The sequence below is a fragment of the Loxodonta africana genome, chromosome 3 (genome assembly GCF_030014295.1).
Source record: "Loxodonta africana isolate mLoxAfr1 chromosome 3, mLoxAfr1.hap2, whole genome shotgun sequence".
Lineage (NCBI taxonomy): Eukaryota > Metazoa > Chordata > Mammalia > Proboscidea > Elephantidae > Loxodonta > Loxodonta africana.
Window position 1 is genome coordinate 168,402,715 of NC_087344.1, and position 22,516 is coordinate 168,425,230.

Genomic DNA, 22,516 nt, shown 5'->3' on the forward strand with positions numbered 1-22,516 from the left:
TATAGTCTCTTGCATAAACTCTTGTATATCACTATCATCTACAATGATAAATTTCTACTCTAACTTCATGGCCAGTGGTATCAGTATTAACTTCCACATCTACCAAAAAAAAATGTTTGAAAAGGTTTTTCAACTATCATGCCAACCTCAAAAATGGAGGGTCTCATTCGGAGGCTTCACAGTATTAAAGACTCTTTAGGTTATATACCTTAAAAATAAATAAAACAGCAACTATAAAAATAAAGAGTAATTCACAATACTTTTTTTGCTTTAAAATATTTTCAAAAGGAAATTACTTCATGCTAGAACTACAGTTTAAAAGTCCATAATGTTTAAGAAATACTTTATAAAAGAACTTAACAGAATTTTAAAGCTTGGACTATCTTTTAATTATGACAGTGACTCAAAACAGATGCATAGGTAAGCTATTAAATTATACATTTGTACATGTTTGGTCATTTTCCTGAATATAACCAATCACCAACAGCAGAAGCCTAAACAGAGACTGAAATCTAGCAGGCTCTTAGCTCAGCTCCACAGAAGTTTGGAATTTAATTAGCATATCATGCATAAGAAAAATAATGTTTCTAGTATTTGAGGTATGAGTAAAGACCGGGTTTGGTACTATCTGAATTAAGGAGATTTACTTTTTTTTCCTAAGTAATTAACAGTAGGTTTTTAAAAAAATTGCTAAGAGTAATGTAACCTAAATGCAAAGTCAAACATGAAATTGAAGTTAAGCAATTCAGCCAGCTAACTTGACAAATGCCAGTATTCAAATTAGAGAACCTTTAAAAAGAGAATGGAATAGTAACACTATTAGTAGTAGCAGTATAGTATATTTACTATTGTTATTTTTATTACTGCCATGTACTGTTTTGAGTGCTTTACAGCTATTAACTCCCTTAATCTGTGTTCTAAAAGTCAGGACAGTGGTCACCTTCGGGGAGAAGAAAGGGGGTGTGAGTGAGAGGGATCACAGGGGACTCTGAGATGCTGTTGTTAATGCTCTATTTCTTGACCTGGGGTTGGGATTACATAGGTGTGTACCTTTTGGGATGATTTATTGAGCCATATACATACAATTTATGGGCTTTCAATAAACTTTAAAAAAAAATCAAATGACATATAGTACAAAGGCCAAACTTTAGCTCCTAAAAGAAAAAGAAAAAAACTACTTAGACTGGCCACTGGGCTTAGATGCTATCAAAGGTATCCAGAGAATATGGCCATTAAATTTTGGTGGAAATTAATTTTAACATATTAAATATACGACTGTATTCCCTACATGACAACAGAGACACATTTCCTCTACGCTTTCCTTAAACCCATTAAAAAATATCATACCAAATTTAAGCTCTGAAATTCAGCAACAAAGGCTATTTGTTAGTTTGAAACTTAAGCCTTAAATTTTAATCTCCTAGATGTAGAGCATAACTTTTCAAGGAAAAATAAATTTTGCAAACTAATACATATAACAGAAACATCACCTACCTGTATAATGGAGAGCAAAGAGAAAGCATAACATGTCCAGCGCTCTTTAGTGTCCTACCTTTTATATCTTACTCCAGGATTTTCATCCAGGGTGGCACACACTGTAACTATCTGCTCAGCCATCGTTTCCATAATGTCATCTTTTCTGTTTGCATTATCAGGGTCTGGACTGTAACAGTAATAGAATGCATCTGGTACATCAAGAGTATACACCTAAATTAGACCCAAAAAAGGCACACTGTCAATTGGGAGACTTCATTTAAAAAGTTTATGTAGACAAATGCAGCTATTATTTGGGATATTTTTTTTTTAAATACTTGCACTAAACATGCTGTTTCCTGAAACAACTGTGTCTTTACCTTAATCATATCTCATTTTCTCTGTCATCTTGATTTCATCCTTTTTCTTTTCTCACTCTCCTTTCCTGCTTAGTCTACCTCTCTCCTTCAACTCTTGTTTCTTTTACAGATTGTACTGTTTGCTTTTCACTGCCTGTGCAATAGACGAAGGAATCTGAGGTAGTTAAACTAAAATAAAAATCTAATTATCTGGTACAAAGAATATAACAAAGAAAAATTGGCCTATACATTAGACATACATTTAAAATCTTAACCAAGTAGAGAATAATCTAGAAATTTTCCACAGATGATATACATATACAATTCTTTGGCTTATATTCCTCATGTCCTTAAAAATAGAGATATACTCCTCCAAATGACACAGCACTGCGCTGGACACAGTTTAAGTCTTACAATATGTACTGTGAAACCTCACAGATACATTCATTTAACCAACAAAAGCACTTACTTATGTGCAAAGGACTGTATTAGAAGCTTACTATTATTGTGTTATTTGCAGAATACAAAAAAAGGGCTCCAATTGAGACTGAGAGCTCCCCAGTGAACTAAGTATTTTTTTTTAAACAATGATAGTAATCCCTCTTAAATACCTCTTAGCCTAGGATAATGTACTGGGTATAAAAGTAGCTACTTAACAATAGTTATGGGTTAAGTAATGAATTATGAATACACTTCCTTGCTTTTCTTTTCTATTTCTCTGAACCTGACCCATCACCAACAGCAGCAGCCTGAACACAGGCTGAGATTTAGCTGTGGCCAATCTACCTATCTCTGTGCTGTTAAAATTTAGGTTTGCTGTATTAATTGCCAATAAGCACCCAATACCTGGACTGTGGCTTTCTCATAGTTGACTACTTCACTGCAATAGATAATATTATTTGTTCAAAATATTTAAAACATTTAAATATTCAAAATTCCTTACATTCTTACAATAGAGATATACTCCTCTGAACGACACAGCACTGTGTGGGACATAGTATAAATATAAATATTTAAAATAACCCTTCTAGGTGTCTCCCTATGGGAGTACACATCCCACTGATTTCAGGCTTGGGTATGTGACTGGCTTTGGTGACACGTGCCATTGCCCAGTAGAAGCTTTAAAAGTCATAAGGGATTCCACTACCTTCTTTTGTCCCCCATGCTATGACCCAAACGTATAGCCAGAATGCTCCTTAGAAGCAAGGATGGTGAGACTTCGTCTCACGTACTTTGGACATGTTATCAGGAGGGACCAGTTCCTAGAGAAGGACATCATGCTTGGTAAAATAGTGGGTCAGCAAAAAAGAGGACCCTCAACAAGATGGACTGACACAGTGGCTGCAACAATGGGCTGAAACATAGCAACAATTGTGAGGATGGTGCAGGACCGGGCAGTGTTCCGTTCTGTTGTACAAAGGGTCACTCTGAGTTGGAACCAACTCAATGGCACCTAACAATATAACAACAACATGACCCAGATAGGAGCTGCTCCTTCAGCCTCAGTCCCAGAATAAAGAGAACACAGAGCAAAGCCCCAGCCAAACCACAATGGACAATAACGTAATGAAGAATAAACCTTTGTTGTAATCCACTGAGATTTGTTAACACAGCTTAAATGAATCTAAATTATCTGATACTCCAAGGCACCAAATGGAACTTTGGGGCTGGATCTCATTCTACGCTCACAATTCTTCCCTCTCCCTCCTTATCTTCCCCCTCCCAACTACCCTTCCCCCATCATTAAGCGTTCTTTAGACGGTTACCAAATGCTTTCTTCATCTTTATGACCCACAATCAGCTCCTTATATACAGACACCCCTCCACTTGCTATTCTACTCTTTATACCAGGTCACTTCTACCTAGATACCATCTAGCATCCTCTCTAGCATTAGCTATACCAAACTCTTCACGCTCTCTGACGTCTATTGTGAAAAAACTCCCCTATACTCTTGAATGTTTTCCCTCTACTTGCCTTAAAGGGTACCTGATAGTATTACTTACCTTAAACCCTCTCAAAGAGGAAGAGAGATCATTCTTTAATCCTTCTGACTCATGGAATAAGGATGAGTGGGTCAACCTTCTTCCTTTCCATGCCACTTCTAAATATTGTTGAATGTCCAACTTTTCTTCTTTGGTGTAGTACCATATCTGACTTTACTAATCTCTCCTGATTTATAGGACTCTATTTACCCTTCCTCAAAGACTTCAGGACCATTCTCAGTTTTCTGTTCCAGCCCATTTCCTGCATCATCCTTGGTGGAATCTGGAGCCTTGTACAATACAGTCTCAACCTACCTGTAGAGACAGCCTTGTTTATCATACCTTCACCCTTGTAATCCAAATTCCTGCCGCTCCCTGCACTTTTCTGCTTCTGTATCTTTACACTCACATTATTCTCACCTCTTAGAATATCCTTTCCCTCTTCATTTCTACCTTATCACACCCTATCCATTCTTCAAATATGTTCCCAATTTCCTAGTAAGAATTAATCTCTCTCCTCTTGTGGCAGAGACTGTGAGCCGTCTCCCAAACAACCACTCATACCTTACTTTTCAGTAACAACATCCCAATTCTTGGGCAGGGGGCAGTCATACGCCCAGCTAAAAGACTACATTTCTCAGTTTCCCATGTACTTAGGTGCAGTCATCGGATCAAAGTTTAGCTAATCATATATGTCATATATATAAAAAAATATATATACACATATGAAAATTACACGGGATATAATGGGAAAACTCTTTAAAAGGGAAGGTGGTCCTTTTTTTCTCCCCTTTATCCTACTGCCTCAAATAAGGAAGTGATAACCCTAACAGTCATCTTGGCTCACGAGGGTCTTGTCTAGGAGACTAAGTTCCCTGCCAATTTTGTGACGTCATTATACCAGCTTTATACAGCCTGTTTCCTGACTGCTTTTACATGAGCAAGAAATAAATTTCCATCTTGTTTAAGCCACTGCAAATTTAGATTTTTCTGTTATATACAGTTGAACCTAATCCTAATTAATATTGTTTCAAAGGTCTGTAATAGGGTAGGGCATATCTCTTGTTCATTTTTTCGCAGCAGACTGCTTTGCATCTAGCAAGCAATAATGCCCACTGAACAGGATCTTGATAAATGCTGACACAGGCCTTTGCCCACAGCTCAAAGCACTTAGTAACATTTCCTTTATACATCCACTTGAAACAAGCAAACAAACAAAATCCAAAATATTTTCACTGCCATTTCTCCAAAGCAGATAAATTTATTAAGTAAACCCTCTTACAATGATATTTGTCAAGGAATGAAATTAAAAGAAAAAAATTCTTAAGGGAAAAACATACCAGACAGACAAGATCTTACATAATCACAACATTTAGCTAAGACTGGTAGGAAAAAACTTTCTTAAGAGATTTCTCTGTACATGGAAAGACAGCAGGTTATTTCCATCAGCCATCAAATTAGTCAGGTATCTACACAAACCCCTTCTTTAAACATAGCAATTGCAGAATTGTAATGAATTTTTGACCCTGAAGACTATTTACCTTCTGTGCAGTAGAATGCTCTGGAAATATAACATTTATCACACTACTGTTTATACTCTACATCATTTCAGGAAGCACATTTCACCCTACACTAAACTTACATATCATCAAAAAGAAAAGGTTTAAAGCTAACTTTGGAAAATAATTTAGTGTTATGCAGATACCTTAAAATTTTACAATCTGGATTATGACCTTTCTTTGTCAAAAACAGCCACAGCTTGAGACAGAAATCAATCTAGGACTTTTTTATGCCTGAAAAACATTATAGTTCCAAAAGATAGTAAGCTATTTCAATACCATAAGATGCTAGAATCCAACATAGAGAGCAGAACACAACAAAACTGAACAATTCACTAGCTGTGTGATTTGGGGCAAGTTACTTAACCTCTTTGCTCCTGTTTCCATATCTTTAAAATGGAACTAGACTTAGTATCTACTTCAAAGGGCTGCTGTGAGGATTAAATGAATACATTTACTTAAAGCACTTTAGGAAGTACTACATAAATGTCTACTATTATTACCATTATTATCATTCATTGAATGCTCATTTGCCATTCTAAAGGCAAAAACAAATGAACAAAAACCCTCCATTTCGCAAATTAAACTAAATGATAATTTACGTATTATATAAAAAATACATTAAAGAACATTTTAATATCACAATTGTTACATAAGCTAAATGAAAAAACTTATTTTTCTGACGTCATCTAACAAAAGACTGTGCTCAAAATCTTTTGATTTTAAAATGCAGTAGTGCTATATAACTTGACCTACACAAGACTTGGTGGCAGATGTGAAATTTAAGCCCCACTTTTCACTATTAATGTCTTATTCCAATTTATTGCTCATGTTCCTTCCTCCATCATGGCAAATGTTTCTTTGTAGATTAAGTTCAGAAGTCACCAAATATATATAAAGGCATCTTTTGAATATGCTTTAACAACAAGCTCATAAAATCAAACTTTAAAATCACTATAAACTAAAATTAAAAAAAAAAAAAAGTACCTGAGATTCAAGTGGAATGAAAGAAATATTTATTTCTTTACATCTTCTTATTGACTTGGAGCAAGAAGCCTTAATTTTGTTAAAAAGACTGTCAGGGCAAACTGGAAGGAGAAAAAAAAATTGGGGGCATTTGACTCCATGAAAATTTTTATTCTTTTGAATAAAGCATTCTAATATCTAAGACTAAATAAAGAGATATATACTGACTTTCAGAGTAACTGACTACGACAGAGACTTGTTCCTGACTTTACAGAACAAAGGTATTCCAGCCACGCGGCTACAACAGAAATCCCATTTTCCCCATTCACGTCCACCACAACCTCAGAGATACTTCCTTAGAGATCTGCTAAAACAGCGAGCTAAAACTATTAACAAGGAAGCACGTCCAAATGCATGACTTACTAAACTTTTGCAGTACTTTCAGAACTTATGAATTGATACTACTTTTCTAAATCTGCTAGTAAGTGATATTTGGTAATTCTTCCTTGAATTACAGGAACTTCTCTAATGTCAGGGAATTCTAAGACTCTAAACTTGTAAGTTCTAGAACTTAGAAATTTTTTTTTAATAGTTCCATTACCTCTAAGTTGGAATATCAACCATAAGCTACTAGTGTTTTTAATGTGATATTCTTTAGCCTCAAGATTCCTGAAGTTAGAAGTGGCTTTGTGTTCATTAAATGTTACCAATTCCATAACCATGAAGTTCTGTATAATAAGGTTATTTGAATGACAAATACAGTATGGCATTTTAAAAAATGAAAATTACTACTAGATATGAAATAAATAATCACACCCAAGAAAAATGGACTACTTAAAGTGAGGGTGTTTATAGTAGCAAAGACTAAGATTTAATTTAGATAAATGGTATCTTTATTTTAAAGTATAATTATATGACTCATTATAAAATATAACACAGAACTGTATGTGTCTCTAGACGTCACTGTGGTTCTTTAGTTTAGCTGTTTTCTATTTGAACATATGTCAATAGTAAGAGAAGTGTAGATTTTCACCCTGAATATTTGCCAGAAAGACGGCCGTTTCTTCAGTGTCTTCCCCAAGGGCCCCTTTTTTAATTATACAATCAAATCCCCAATTGAAACTTTGATTAAAAAAAAAAAATTCTTCTTGTCATCAGCATACAATGTGAAGGAAAGCTCCCCATACTCACCTCTCTATTAAACCTTCCCTTTCCAAAATAACTGCAAAAATGATTATCATTTCAAACTAGTTTAGAAGTTTCTTTTAATTTTCTATCACCTTAACATGAATTAGGATAAATATAATCTTATATTTTTAGATTCTTTGTTAGCCTAATGACAGCAAATAGAAAATTACTAGTACTATAACAGTATTATAAAACACTATATATTAGATAACTCAGATACTTTATAATAGGATTTTACAACAATGAAACAGTAACTTTAAAAGAAGCTACTTACAGTCAGTGAAATATATATACGCTGCTTTATATCTGTTTTCCGACTTACTTGCAAAATCACGTAAAAAACAATCTACAGACTTAAAAAGGGTTAGAAGTTAATACACATTTCATGAAATACTAATTTAAACATGCTAGCTTTTGAAATAACTGAGATCATTTTATTTCAATAATAAAGTAAAACCTTACTGGCTAAAAGTTTAATTAATTTATAGAGTGATTTTTTTTTTTTTTTTTTTAAGATGCCATGCTCCCTAGCCAGTGATAGCTAGTAAGGTAATATGTGTGATGGCAAGGATTTTTTTTTTTTAGAAAAACACTCACACCACATGCAATTCTTTTCTGAGTTTAAGGTCTATTATTATGTCCCTAGAAATGAGGTTGAGTTAAACAAAGGCTTTCCAACATCAGCTAACATGAAATATAAAAATTCAGAGAGAAAAATTTCTACATTCATCAGAAAAAATATACCAAGTACAAATGTACTTTCCACCATTACCCAACATTTTAGATACAAAACCAACAAAATGAATAATCTAAGTTGTTATGGGAAGAAAATTATTTTATTGTAACCCTAACTGTCTCACTTAGTATATCAGCAGTTTAAAATTCAGTGAGAAACTAATGTTCTAAAAGCTTTGGTAGAATAATTTCCCAAATTCAAAAAATGTGTGTATATTGTGCAAACTGGGGCTACCATACATCAACTGACTAATGGCCATTCTTTGAAAAATCAGCCAATTAACAGACTGAATTTATGCTAACTCATGAGGGCTTTAATTTTTGGTCTTTATGAATAGTTTTAGAATTCAGTTCTTCTAACAAAAAAGGTAGAAAGCTTTTAATAAAAACAAGTTATGACTTGATTAGTGCCCTCTTCCTAGTATTTTTTATTATTTCTAAGAGTAAGTTGGTTCTGACATAACTTGAATATCTTTTTTTTTTTAGTTTTCATTATTATTGCTTTTTATTATCAGTATCTTCATAAATTCAATCTTTGAACATCTGAGAATGATAACATCAGCAAATTACATGCTGCAACACTGTATAGTATATATTACTAGCAATAAGATGTGCCCAAAAAATAAAAATCAACAGACGGTTTTCAGTGCAGTTCGTTGTAACTCAAATACATCTGGGGCTACCTATATAAATGAACTAGCTTGTTTATATTTGTTGAATTAAAGATGTTGTTGTTATGTACTGTCGAGTGGGTTCCGACTCACAGCAACTACATGTACCACAGAATGAAACACTGCCCAGACGTAGGCCATGCTCAAAAGCGTTGTTATTCTTGAGCCCATTGTTGCAGCCATGGTGTCAATCCAGCTCGTTGAGGGTCTTCCTCTTTTCCGCTGACCCCGTACTTTAGCAAGCATGCACCCTTCTCCAGGGACTGATCCCTCCTGGTAACATGTCCAAAGTATGTGAGACGTAGCTGCGCCATCCTTGCTTCTAAGGAGCGTCTGCTTTTACTTCGTCCAAGACAGATTTGTTTGTTCTTTTGGCAGTCCACAGTATGCTTAACATTCTTCGCCAACACCACAATTCAAAGGCGTCAATTCTTCTTTGGTCTTCCTTATTCATTGTCCAGCTTTTGCATGAATATGATGCAACTGAAAATGCCATGGCTTGGGTGAGGCGCACCTTAGTCTTCAAGGTGATACCTTTGCTTTTTAATACTTTAAAGAGGTCCTTTGCAGCAGATTTGCCCAATGCAATGCATCTTTTGATATCTTGACTGCTGCTTCCCTGTGGGTGTTGATTGTGGATCCAAGTAAAATGAAATTCTTGACAACTTCAATCTTTCTCTGTTTATCATGATGTTGCTCCTTGGTCCTGTTGCGAGGATCTTTGTTTTCTTTATGTTGAGGTGTAATCCATACTGAAGGCTGTGGTCTTTGATCTTCATCAGAAAGTGCTTCAAATCCTCTTTACTTTCAGCAAGCAAGGTTATGTCATCTGCATAACGCAGGTTGTTAATAAGTCTTCCCCCAATCCCGATGCCGGGTTCTTCCTCAAATAGTCCAGTTTCTGGATTATTTTCTTAGCACACATGAATCAAAGATATTATTCACTATCTTTGTCTTTATTTATTTTTGGTCTATAAAATCTATTGAAAGGGGTGTACTGAAGCCTCTTATATATTTATATTTCTAACAGTTTTGCTTATTGTATTAGTTGCTATGTGATTTGGTACATACAGACTTATTAATGTTGTATCTTCTTAAATTTGTCATTTATGATTTCATAACGTCCCTCTTCATCTTGTTTAAGGCTTTAAAACTTAATTTTTACCTTTTCTAATACTAATATTGCCATGTGTCCTTTCTTTTTGCATTTATCTAGACCTCTTTGCCCAGCACTTTATTTTCAATCTTTATCATTCTATTCTTGAAAACAGTGTGTTCCTTGTGAACATGTTTTCTTTCTTAAACCAATTAGCCAGTTTCTGATTTCAGATTTTAAAAAATATATGTTCAGAATTAATTACTGCAAAAGTTGATTTATTCATTCTATCTTACTTTATATTCATTATTTATTTTACATTGTGGTTTTCCCTTTCTTTTATTTTAATTTGGAAATTGCATTACAGTTCTCCATTCCCTTAATAATTATCTTCTCTTTCTCTGTACTCACAGTCAGTCGCATTTTTCTACTATTATTTAAAGGCAGTCAGTTCTCCCCACTAAAATGCACTGGTTTTCCCCTCATCTCAAAAAGATACCTTTAGAAGACTTTTTCTTTCTCTTCTAGGCTGGGTAAAATGGGAAGAGATATCAGGAGGGTGAGGGATATGATGTGCACAAGAAACTGTAAAAAGGTAATATACTGATGACCCTTCACAGGTTCAAAGATTTATCGAAATCAAACCAAACCCGTTACTATCCAGTCGATTCCAACTCATGGAGACCCTATAAGACGAAGTAGAATTGTCCCATAGAGTTTCCAAGGAGTGCCTGGTAGATTTGAACTGCTGACCTTTTGGTTAGCTGCCATAGCACTTAACTACTATGCCACTAGGGTTTCCTCAAAGATTTATAGGAGCTGGCTTATTAGCGAGCATCCTAGAAAGAGAGAAGGTTTCTACTGTCAGAGAGCTGGACAGTTGGCACGTGTGATTATGGACAGGGTGCTGTTATTAGCAATGAGGAGGTATAGGAATGATCAAGGGGTTGGGAAGCTGAAGCAAGACAGAAGACAAGAACATTGGGAGATAACAGATCAAGGAACTGAGAAGCCAACACACTGGAATTTTCATTGACATGGATAATGAAATCACCAAGAATTATGACTAAAAGATTGTTAAAGAAAGTGACAGCGAGCTAGGGGCTAAAACTGTCAAGAGATTAGAAGGAAAAACCCAGGGACTGTACATGGGACTGGACATGCAAGGAGAAAGAACAGCAGGTGATACAATATGGCAGGAAATGCCTCAATGTGGGGAGTTTTAGAAAGAAAGAAGATACAACGGTTTGGATGCAAAAATGAAGGTCAAAGAATATAATTGCTATCTCTCTTCCGTTTGTTCCTTTTTCTCCTTCTGGAACTCCTAGAACTATACTTCTGGAGAACAAAACTGTAAAACTACGGATCTCCTAGATCTAACCTGCAAATCTTTTACTTTTCTCCCTGTGATCTCCATGTCTTTACTTTGTTGCTTTGTTCCATTTTGATCTTCTAGGCCACTAAATCAAATTTCAATAGTGATTATCCTCTCTTTCAATTAATTGTTTAACTGAGAAATTACATTTTTGAACTTCAGAAAGTTTTTCATGTGCTACACTGGACTCTCCTTATATATACTATTTTTCTGTTCAGGTTGCCATTTTTCTCTTCTAGCAGCGATATTTTGATAGAGATGTATCTTATTCATTCTTACTAAACTTCCTCTTGGGCAACTTGACCCACTTAGATGTGTGGCTGCTTTTCTTTGTCAACTCATTCAAGGCTTAGGTCTAATTGTTAAAAAAAAAAAAAAAATTTTTTTTTTTTTTTTTTAATTGTTAGAGTATCCAAAATAGAGGCAGTTTCACCAAAGGAGAAAGGCAAAGTGATCTCTCCTCCTGAAGGCTGCAGAAGCAAAAACGGACAAACCAATAGGGCCTTTCTGAGGCACCCAAATGACCTTTCCCTTGGGGTTCACAGACGTACTATAGCCATGCTCTTCCTGAAATCTCTCGCTTTTTGATCCTTGCCTGGGATCTGTCTGATGTTGGTCTCCTGGTGCTTTCCCAGACTATGAGGAAGCAAGTCTCACCCCAGAGCTCACCACCAGAGTTCCCATAGAACCCCAGGCCTCTAGAAGCCGGGGAGACTCAGCAAGCAATTGATTCAGGACAGGAAGAGAAACTGGGGGCAGTTGTGCTAGACAAGGGAGTCACAATCAGGTATCATCTTCTATGAATCCTTTCCTCCTTTATTGAACAGTTTTATATCCTGCTTTTTTATTTTACACTAAAAGTGAACATTTACCTAGTCATTAGAAATTCCTAGAAACCGTATTTTTATGGCCATGTGGTATTTCATACCATTATTTATTAATGCTGAGAATTCAACTGCATTTATTTATTGTTAGGAACTTAATTTGACTATTTATTTATTTCCTTATGATAAACTCAATGACGTAGAACATTTTTTAAGGTTCTTGATAAGGAATAGCAAATTATTTTTCAAAAAGGCTGTTATCAGTCTGTAAAATATAATTTGCTATCCCACAAGCAGTATATGGCAGTTTCTGCTCCATGACCCACTGATGGATAGAATAGTTTATTTTACATATACATAAATATACACACACACGCACACATATACGTATATATATATGGAAACCCTGGTGGCGTAGCGGTTAAGAGCTATGGCTGCTACCAAAAGGTTGGCAGTTCAAATCTACCAGGTGCTCCCTGGAAACCATATGGGGCAGTTCTACTCTATCCTGTAGGGTCACTATGAGTCGGAATTGACTCGATGGCAATGGGTTTGGTTTGGGTTTATATATATATGTATACATACACACAAAAAAAACCAAACCAAACCCATTGCCGTCGAGTCGATTCCGACTCATAGGGACCCTGCAGGACACAGGAGAATTGTCCCATTGGGTTCCCAAGGGGTGGCTGGAGGATTCGAACTGCTGATCTTTTGTTTAAAAGCCAAACACTTAAACACTGCCCCACTAAGCCCCCATACCACATACTCACCGTGTGCGCACGCACACACACACATTTTATATCTCTGCCAGTTTGCTAGATGAAAAATGGGGCTTTTAACCAGCATTTTCTCCAATCGTGAATTTTTTCTTATGGAATTTATTTTGCATATAAAACCAAAAATGTCATTAAAACACACTGTTCACATTAGCAGCCAATAATGCAATAGACTAAACAGTGGATATCTACTTTTTTCCCTGTCTGCTAGAGTTAGAAGAGAAATGAAACAGGATTGCCAAATTAACACTCTAGGTGGGAATAAGCCAAAAGAATCCTGGAAAATACATTTCTCATATACAGAAGAATATAAAGGAATCTGACACTTTATTAGGCTTCCAGAGGGTTGGCTCCAAGTATGAATCAAATCATACAGTCAGATAATAAAGTGAATTTCTTTTACAAATACATATATATATGTATGTGTGTGTGTATATATACACACACACACACGTACACACATAAATATACATATGTTGCTGTTGTTGTGTGCCACTGAGTCGATTCCAACTCACAGCGACCCTATACGACAGAGGAGAACTCATCCATAGGGTTTCCTAGGCTGTAATCATTACAGCCAGATAGCCAGATCTTTTCTCACATGGAGAGCTGGACCTTTCAGTTAGCAGCCTAGTCCTTAACCATTCTGCCACCAGGGCTCCTCCTATATATATATATACACACACACACACACACACACACACACACACGCACATATGTGGGAGTGGTATGCATGCTATAGGAAAGTCACTAAGATAAATAAAGGATTAAATCAAGACTATTTTTTTACCAACCCTTTCATCCCCCCCAAAATTATGGTTCAATAGGAACTGTGTGAATAACAAGTTATTCAAAGAAACTATCATTTTATACTATTAAATTCTGAATACTGCTGTCACATATGGAAAACGGAGGGTTACATTCACTTATACATTCTTATTGAGAAGAGTACAAATAATCTTCTAACCCAGAAACAATTTCCCTAAACAAATTTCTGACAATATTTTTTTAATAAAGGATATGGTATTGCTTTACTTTTCCTATTAGAAAACCATGCAATGGTAAAAAAAAAAAAAAAAATTGAAGAACGTAGTTTTTAAAAACTCAAATACTCACCTTTGATGTTGGAGAGATAAAATAAAGAGCTTTCATTTGTCTCACAGGTTCACGATTCTTATAAATGTTCTCCACCACTAACAACAAGAAAAGTCATATTTGTGACCGTCATATGCATACATTTGAAAACAACTTCTAAATAAATTTTATTGAACTCTCCATTTACAATAATACACCTACTCCTCACTTACCGACTATCTCGTTATCTGACATTCTGCATTTACAACAATTGTAAAAAATCTACTGTATGACCATTTTGTGCATTAACAACGTACATTTGGCAATAACAAATGCCAAAGTGCAAGGCGAGAGTAACGTAGGCTGTGATGGTTAAGGTTATGTGTCAGCTTGGCTGGGCCATGATTCCCAGTGGTTTGGCAGTTATGTAGTGATGTAATTCGACAGTTATGTAATGATGTAATTCGGCAGTTATGTAATGATGTAATTCGGTGGTTATGTAATGATATAGTCATTCTCCATTTCGTGATCTAACATGGGCATCCTCCATTTTCACATAATGACGATTTTCACATAACATCCTGGTCTTTGGAACTTAACCATGCCTATAAGTGAGGAGTGGGTGTTGGAAAATACATTTACATATACTACGTTTAACATTTTCTTTGTTTTCATTAATAAATAAAAAACTCCCTGAAAATGTATTTTCTCTCTAAGGCTAAGCCTTGGACTAAGTTGTCTTCTCATCATGAGAAAAAAAGATAAAGCAGTTATTCATAGTCAGGTAGGTCTACCAGCATAAACAATCAACAAGACATGAAGAAACCAAGGAAGTACATTAAAAATTAAAACGTTTTTCTTTTTAAAAATATAAACCCATAACCAAACCCAACCCACTGCCATCAAGTCAATTCTGACTCATAGCAACCCTATAGGATAGAGCAGAGCTACCCCATAGTTTCCAAGAAGCACCTAGTAGATTTGAATTGCTGACCTTTTGGTCAGCAGCCGTAGCTCTTAACTACTACATCACCAGGGTTTCCCATATAAACCAAACTTGTTGCCATTGAGTCAATTCCAACTCATAGCAACCCTATGGGATAGAGCAGAACTGCCCCATAGGGTTTCCAAGGAGCACCTGGTGGCTCTGAACTGCCAAACTTTTGGTTAGCAGCTGTAGCTCTCAATCACTATGCCACCAAGTTGCCCATGTACTACTATTAAAAAAAAAAACCCAACAACTAGATGGTGCCCAGCTACCACCACTGACAGCTCTGACAAGTATCACAATAGACGGTCCCAGAAAGAGCTGGAGAAAAATACAGAACAAAATTCTAACTCGCACAAAAAAACCAGACTTACTAGTATGACAGAGACTGGAGAAATCCCAAGAGTATGGCCCCTGGACACCATTTTAACTCATACTGAAGTCACTCCTGAGGTTCACCCTTCAGCCAAAGATCAGAAATGCCCATAAAATAAAATGAGACTAAATGGGCACACCAGCCCAGGGGCACGGACGAGAAGGCTAGAGGGGACGGGAAAGCTGGTTAACAGGGAACCCAAAGTTGAGAAGGAGAGAGTGTTGACATGTCATGGGGTTGGCAACCAATGTTACAAAACAGTATGTGTATTAATTGTTTAATGAGAAACTAATTTGCTCTATAAACCTTCACCTAAAGTACAATTTAAAAAAACAAAAAACGCATTCCCATGAGCTGATTCCAACTCACAGCAACCCTGTAAGACAGGGTAGAACTGTTCTATAGGGTTTCCAAGGCTGTAATCTTTACAGTAGCAGACTGTGACATCTTTTTCCCATGGAGCAGCTAGTGGGTTCCAACTACTGACCTTTTGGTTAGCAGCAGAGTGCTTAACCACTGAGCCACCAGGGCCCCTTCTATATTACTACTAAAAAAAAAAACCCAACTCCGCCGAGTCAATTCCAACTCATAGTGACCCTATATGACAGACCAGAACTGTCCCATGTAGTTTCTAATGGGTACCTGGTGGATTCAAACTGCTGACCTTTTGGTTAGTAGCCATAGCTCTTAACCACAACGCCACTAGGGTTTCCATTATAGTAATAGCTAATATGATACCAGATACCAAGAAAGGCATTTTACATGAATTATCTTATCAAATCTCATAATAACCCTGTAAGTATTTTACAAATGAGGAAGCTCATGCTTAAAGAAGTTCAGTAACTTGTCCAAAGTTAACAGCTAGAAAGTAGGATAGGACTCCAGCCCAGATCTGTCCAACTCCAGAGCCCAAGTTTTTTAACTACTATCATATTCTTTAAATAAATTGCCAATTAACTCCTATTCTTTTAAAACCATATGTTAATATTTAAATTAAGTATTTTTAACAATAAAATTTCACTAGAATTTAGTCAATTATATTTATCACTGAAATTAAGAAGTTTATAAGCTAACCTAATGTAAAACAAAGTGAATATAAAACAAACTGTGAATTGTCAAATGAACTATTTAAAGCTCTAATTTCTTCTTTTTTTATTGCGGTAAAAATACATACAACAAATCATTTGCCACTTCAACATTTTTTACGTAAAGCTCCATTTTTTTTTTAATAATTTATTTTATTTAGTTGTTGCCGAAAATAAAAGTTACATATTTTTATAAAAACTAATTTAAAGCATCATTCTGTAAACCAAGAGAACTGTATTTCTAGACTCCTGTTGGCATGCAAAGGAAGCTACCCCTGGACTTCTCTTATAAATATGGTGATTTATTTTCTCATTCCTAAATTTATATTAGTAATGTGTAGGCTTATCATGGTGGTGCTGTAGTTTAAGAACTTGGCTGCTAACCAAAAAGGTTGGCAGTTTGAAACCACTTGGAACTTTCTGGAAGTTCTTAGATACTCTTCTTGGAAACCCTTTGGGGCAGTCTACTCTGTCCTATAGGGTTGCTATGAGACAGAATTGACTCAATGGCCTCAGGTTTTGGTTTGGGTAGGCTCATCACAGCTGCTATTAGATAGAATATAAAATAAGACTTCCAAGAAAATATTTAAATTATCTTTATCTCCATTCCTAATGATTGTAATTTTCCTTTAAAAAGATTCAAGTTCAATCTGAGCTAACTTAGTTTCACTGTTTGACACTCCAAGTGTTTTACAGTACTCTTAGGCTACACATACTACTTAATTTGGTGAATAAATGCACATGTTAAAACACTGTGAAAATACTGTGATATGATTTAGAACAGATTCAGAAAATATTCTGAAATGCCTGGTTATCAACTCACTGAAACCATTATTCAATTCACTGAAAAGTAGATATCTAGTAAATGATTAAAAAAAAAAAAAGGAAAGGTTTTTATGATTATTCCTATAATAACGACAAAGGAATAATCAATTCCCTGTCATTTTAAAGGTTTCTACTTGACTTTATTTTCCACTGAAGTAGCATTTTACCCTTGTCTATTTTTTAGAAAGTTCCAAGACACTACTGAATATTTTCACAAATGACCTGAATGATGAGAGTTTGATCACTGAACGCCCCCGCCCCCATGCCAAGTCTAACAGCGGCATTCTCAGGACAGCTAATGTAGAACTCAAAAGGACTGTGACAAACTCAAGCTCGTAAATATGACTATGATTAAACCAGGACAGACCTGGGTGGCTTTGGAGGATATTGAGAACAGTTCCCAGCAGTACTCTACAGTACATAGTCCTATAAATGCTTTCCACAAAAAGCTTTCTGTGGCCCCCCAAAATTTAGAAAACTGGATACTATACCCTTACCAAGGGGATTCACATGTATGTTGGTTTATAAAAGGCTCTGAAAAATCTAAAGAAACCTGTTTAGCTTTGTCAACGGTGTTTCCTAAACTTATTTGCTCACAGAATCCTTTTCCTGAGGAATATCTATCAACGCTGAACATACAATAAGAAATAATCGTCTGTAAAAATGCGATAAAACTTCTTTAGAATGCATAATATTGGTTCTGCAGTTTCAAAGTGCTTTCACAGATATCATCAAATGGCTCTCATCCTCATTGCATGTCAGAATTAACTCTGGGAACTTAAAATTTAACTGGCTTAATTAATACTACAATTCTGCATACAATTTTCTAGTACATAGAAAAATCAAGGCTTTAATCTTCTAATTTCCAGTTTAGAGCTTTTTTCACTGAGAGAAGACCACAAACAGAACATGTAATCAATAATAAAAGATTGTTATTTTATATATAAATATCAAAAAGCAAGTATCACGGTCCCCAGACCTTCTGTTAGCCCAAGACAGAAACCATTCCCAAAGCCACTCTTCAGACAGGAACTGGACTGGACTAAGGGATAGAAAATGATACTGGTGAAGGCTGAGCTTCTTGGATCAAGTAGACACATGAGACTATGTGGGCAGCTCCTGCCTGGAGGCGAGATGAGAGGGCAGAGGGGGTCAGAAGCTGGCCAAATGGACACGAAAATATAGAGTGGAGGGAAGGAGTGTGCTATCTCATTATAGGGAGAGCAACTAGGAGTAGATAGCAAGGTGTATATAAGTTTTTGTATGAGAGACTGACTTGGTTTGTAAACTTTCACTTAAAGCAAAATAAAAATAAAAAAATAAGTACCACAAAAATTTTTAGATAATCCTCCCATTATACACAATATTGGTTATGCTTTCTTGAGAATACAGGATATACTTTTGAACTTCACAGGTTAAGAGTGATAGAGGGTATATACACTACAGTAGGACCCAAAATACAGTCCAATATAAAAGCATAAAAAATAATTACATTTGACTTTTGAGCCTCAGTTTCCTCATTACAAAAGGGCGTACTTAGAACCTTTCTTTACAGGGTTGTTATGAAGATCAAATTTAAATAAATGGGTTAAAGGATGATGAGTTAAGGATGACAAGATTATTAATGCTATAAGATATTGGTATTTTCCCCAATGGTTATACAGACTAGGTTCTCATTAATATAATTCTGCCTAGTCAAAGGTAACCTCTCGCAGCATCATGATTTTTTTATAACCTATATTTAAAATTTTCATACAAAGCTGATTTAAACTTATAATTAGCTTCATTTCTAGGTAACACAGAGAAACTTACAAACTTGGCATTATATACTTATAAATATGTACAAAGACTGATTTTATTAAATAAATCTTAATATGCATTTAAGGGCAATACTTGAAAATCCCAAACACTACTGTATTTTTTTGCAAATAATGGCCCACATAAATAACCCACTCACACATTTAACACTAAAAAAAATAACACGTGGTGGGGGGTGGTTTGGATGGTCGGCAAAAAACGTATAATGCACACATTTGTGTAAAAATATGCTAATCAAAACACTGAGTAAACCTAGTGTTTCAGTACACAAAGCAAAGACTAAGTGTAAGAAATTTAAAGAGAAACCATTCCCAAAGCCAACACTTCAGACAGAGATTGGACTGGACTATAATAATACTGGTGAGGAGTGAGTTTCTTGGCTCAAGTAGACATGTGAGACTACGTGGGCAGCTCCTGTCTGGAGGGGAGATGAGAAGGCAGAGGGGGACAGGAGCTGACTGAATGGACATCGGGAATACAGGGCGGTGAGGAGGAGTGTGCTGTCACATAAGGGGGAGGGCAGCTAGGGTTACATAGCAAAGCGTGTGTAAGTTTTTATATGAGAGACTGACTTGAATTGTAAACTTTCACTTAAAACACAATAAAAAAAAAAAGAAATTTAAAAAACAACCTCAACAAGGCAAATGACTTAGTTTCGATTAAAACCAAAAAAAAAAAAAAAACAACCAAACCCGTTGCCATCAAGTTGATAAATTATGTCTCAGATAAGAAAATAAAATTGACTTACAGAGGTTATTTTGAAGATTGACATGAAAAGAAGAGTGTTAAATCTAATAATTATGGTTAAAAAAAAATAATAATTATGGTTAGAGGTATAAAAAAATAAAACGTAACCACAAAAAACATAATTACTAACTAAAATTTCTTAATACTTCAAACCTTTCCAATTATAATAAAGTTTTCACGATGAGTATCAATGACACTTACCAGTGATACCCTCTGCTAAAAGATCTGTCATTTTGCAACACGATGCCAAAAGCTTAGTGGTAAATTCATCTAAGAGCATTATCTTAAAACAAATACAGATTAGTAAATATGTAAGTATTTGATTGCCAACAATTCATAAAAGACAGAATTTTATCCATTAAACCTACTTAATTTTAAAACCTTCTACAAAATAAAATTAAATATCAGTATGGTAGGCCAAATAATCTCAAGTCATCTTTTAATTTCCATGATATGGAGATTTATTCTCTCAATATACAAACATATACTAGTATTATCTTTCTATTCCATTATCTAAGTAAGCAAAGAGAAATACTTCTATTTTCAATAAAGAACTTTTAAATATAATTTAACATCAAATTTCCTTAAAACTATAAATTGCCACGTGTAGAATAACAGTAATTGTTCCCGGCACTGTTCTAACACTTTATATGGATTAATTTATTTAATAGTTACAACTACCTTATTAATTATTATCCCCATTTTATAGCCAAGGACACAGGCAAGAGGGGTTCGGTAACTTGCCAAAGGGGCCATAGCTATGTAGTGATGAAGCCAGGATTTGAACCTAAGCATTATGGTTACAGAGTCTGTCTTACAGAAATACCGTTACAAGGGCAAAGTATGCAAATTCTACCTTCCATTCGCCTTCTTTCTTGCAGTCATCAAACACTGCTGCTTTTATCTCTGCGAAAAGAAAAAACAAAAAAAGGAATTATATATGACTCTAAATGAACAGTAAGAAACAGAATAGCTACTCAAAAGGTCCAAAATGCCTGTGGAAAAATCCAAATTTGAAAATTTGCTTACCTATATAAAAAGCCCATATGGGGCAGTTCTACTCTGTCCTATAGGGTCGCTGAGTTGGCGTCGACTCCATGGCAACAGGTTTGGTTTTTGGAAGCCCTGGTGGCGTAGCGGTTAAGTGCTACAGCTGCTAGCCAAAGGGTTGGCAGTTCGAATCCACTAGATGCTCCTTGGACATTCTATGGGGCAGTTCTCCTCTGTCCTATAGGGTTGCTATTAGTCAGAATTGACTCGACGGCACTGGGTTTGGTTTTTTGGTTTATATAAAAAGCACAGATATTTGTTAAACCTTAAATAAAAATTAATTTCTCTTAAGTACCTTAATTATAAGGTACTTTTAAGCTGTAACGTATTTTTAAATTTTGAGAATGAGAATATTATAAAAAGGGCTAGCATATTTAAGTATATGAACATATCTGGAAAACACTTTTGAAAGCTTTATCTGATTTGGTTTTTCTTAATCTATTTAAATAGGATAAAAACAAAATCAGAAAACCTATACCAAGACAAAGATGATCCTAACTACCCCATTGCTAAACTGCATCTGACAATCCAATCTAGTATTTTTCATCCTGATTCACATTAGGATTTCAACAATATATATCTGCATTAGGACATACAACCATTCAGTCTTGATTCATAATCAGTAAATATTATTGACATGTTCCTTGCAATGATGTTCAAAATTAACCTAAATATAAAAATTAATTCTCCAATTTACCAAAACATTTTCCCTTATGTGTTACATAAAATATGCATAAGCAATGCATACAAATATCTGTTCTAGTTGTAACAATTTTCCATACTAAATGTGCTTTATTTTCTATTTTACTAATTTTGTAAATTTTCAATTGATTTTTAAAACAGTATGTACATAGCATATAATACATAAAAGAAAATATCTTTAAAATGTAAATTATAGCAACTGAGATGCATCTAAAACTCATTGAAAGTTTTCTAGTTCTTAACCTAAAACTTCTGGAAATTTACCATCAAGTCTATGTTGGCGTTGTGTTGTTAGCTGCCATCAAGCCCATTCTGACTCACGGAGACCCCATGTGTCATGTTAAAAAATGACAGGTCTTCTAGCACAGGGTATAGTTAATAAGTTACTCATCATTAAGAATTATGATCGGTAAAGTCTGTATTGAGAAATGTTAGTTAAGGTGGTAATATTTTGTTTTCTAAAAGGATTATAATGTTACATAAGAATTGTGGTAAAAGCCTGAAGTACTTAAGCATAATTTTAGCCTAAAGCACTAGCCTCTAGGACCCTACAGGAAAAAATGAAGGATCTTCTCAGGTAGAAGTCAGGCATTGAAATATTCTATTACTGCCCTGTCTAAGCTGACTTTATTTCTGTATGCTTTGTACAAGCTGAAAATTGAAGACAATCTGCTTGTTTTTATTGGTTTTGTGTTCTTCTCTTAAGAAATGAATGCTCATGGACTTTTTGATACAGCAGATTGGAGAAGAGTTTACTAGGCAGAACACGCCTCATTCAAGTCTTTTAAAACCTTAGAACTGTGCTGTCCTGTATGGTTGAAACTAGCCACATGTGGCTGCTAA

The 22,516-nt window shown here is 35.2% G+C and overlaps 1 protein-coding gene across 2 annotated transcripts in view; it reads right to left on the minus strand.

The window, feature by feature from the left end:
* STXBP3 (syntaxin binding protein 3) overlaps nucleotides 1-22,516 on the minus strand; it is a 92,631-nt gene that overhangs the window by 61,088 nt on the left and 9,027 nt on the right. For both annotated transcript variants that reach the window (XM_064282462.1, XM_003409536.4), the window contains exons 2-7: nucleotides 20,778-20,827; nucleotides 20,123-20,204; nucleotides 14,125-14,201; nucleotides 7,803-7,881; nucleotides 6,362-6,462; nucleotides 1,553-1,707 (exon numbers count right to left, since the gene is read on the minus strand). In XM_064282462.1, coding sequence (XP_064138532.1) covers nucleotides 1,553-1,707; nucleotides 6,362-6,462; nucleotides 7,803-7,881; nucleotides 14,125-14,201; nucleotides 20,123-20,204; nucleotides 20,778-20,827 — 544 coding nt within the window. The remainder of the gene's footprint in view (nucleotides 1-1,552; nucleotides 1,708-6,361; nucleotides 6,463-7,802; nucleotides 7,882-14,124; nucleotides 14,202-20,122; nucleotides 20,205-20,777; nucleotides 20,828-22,516) is intronic.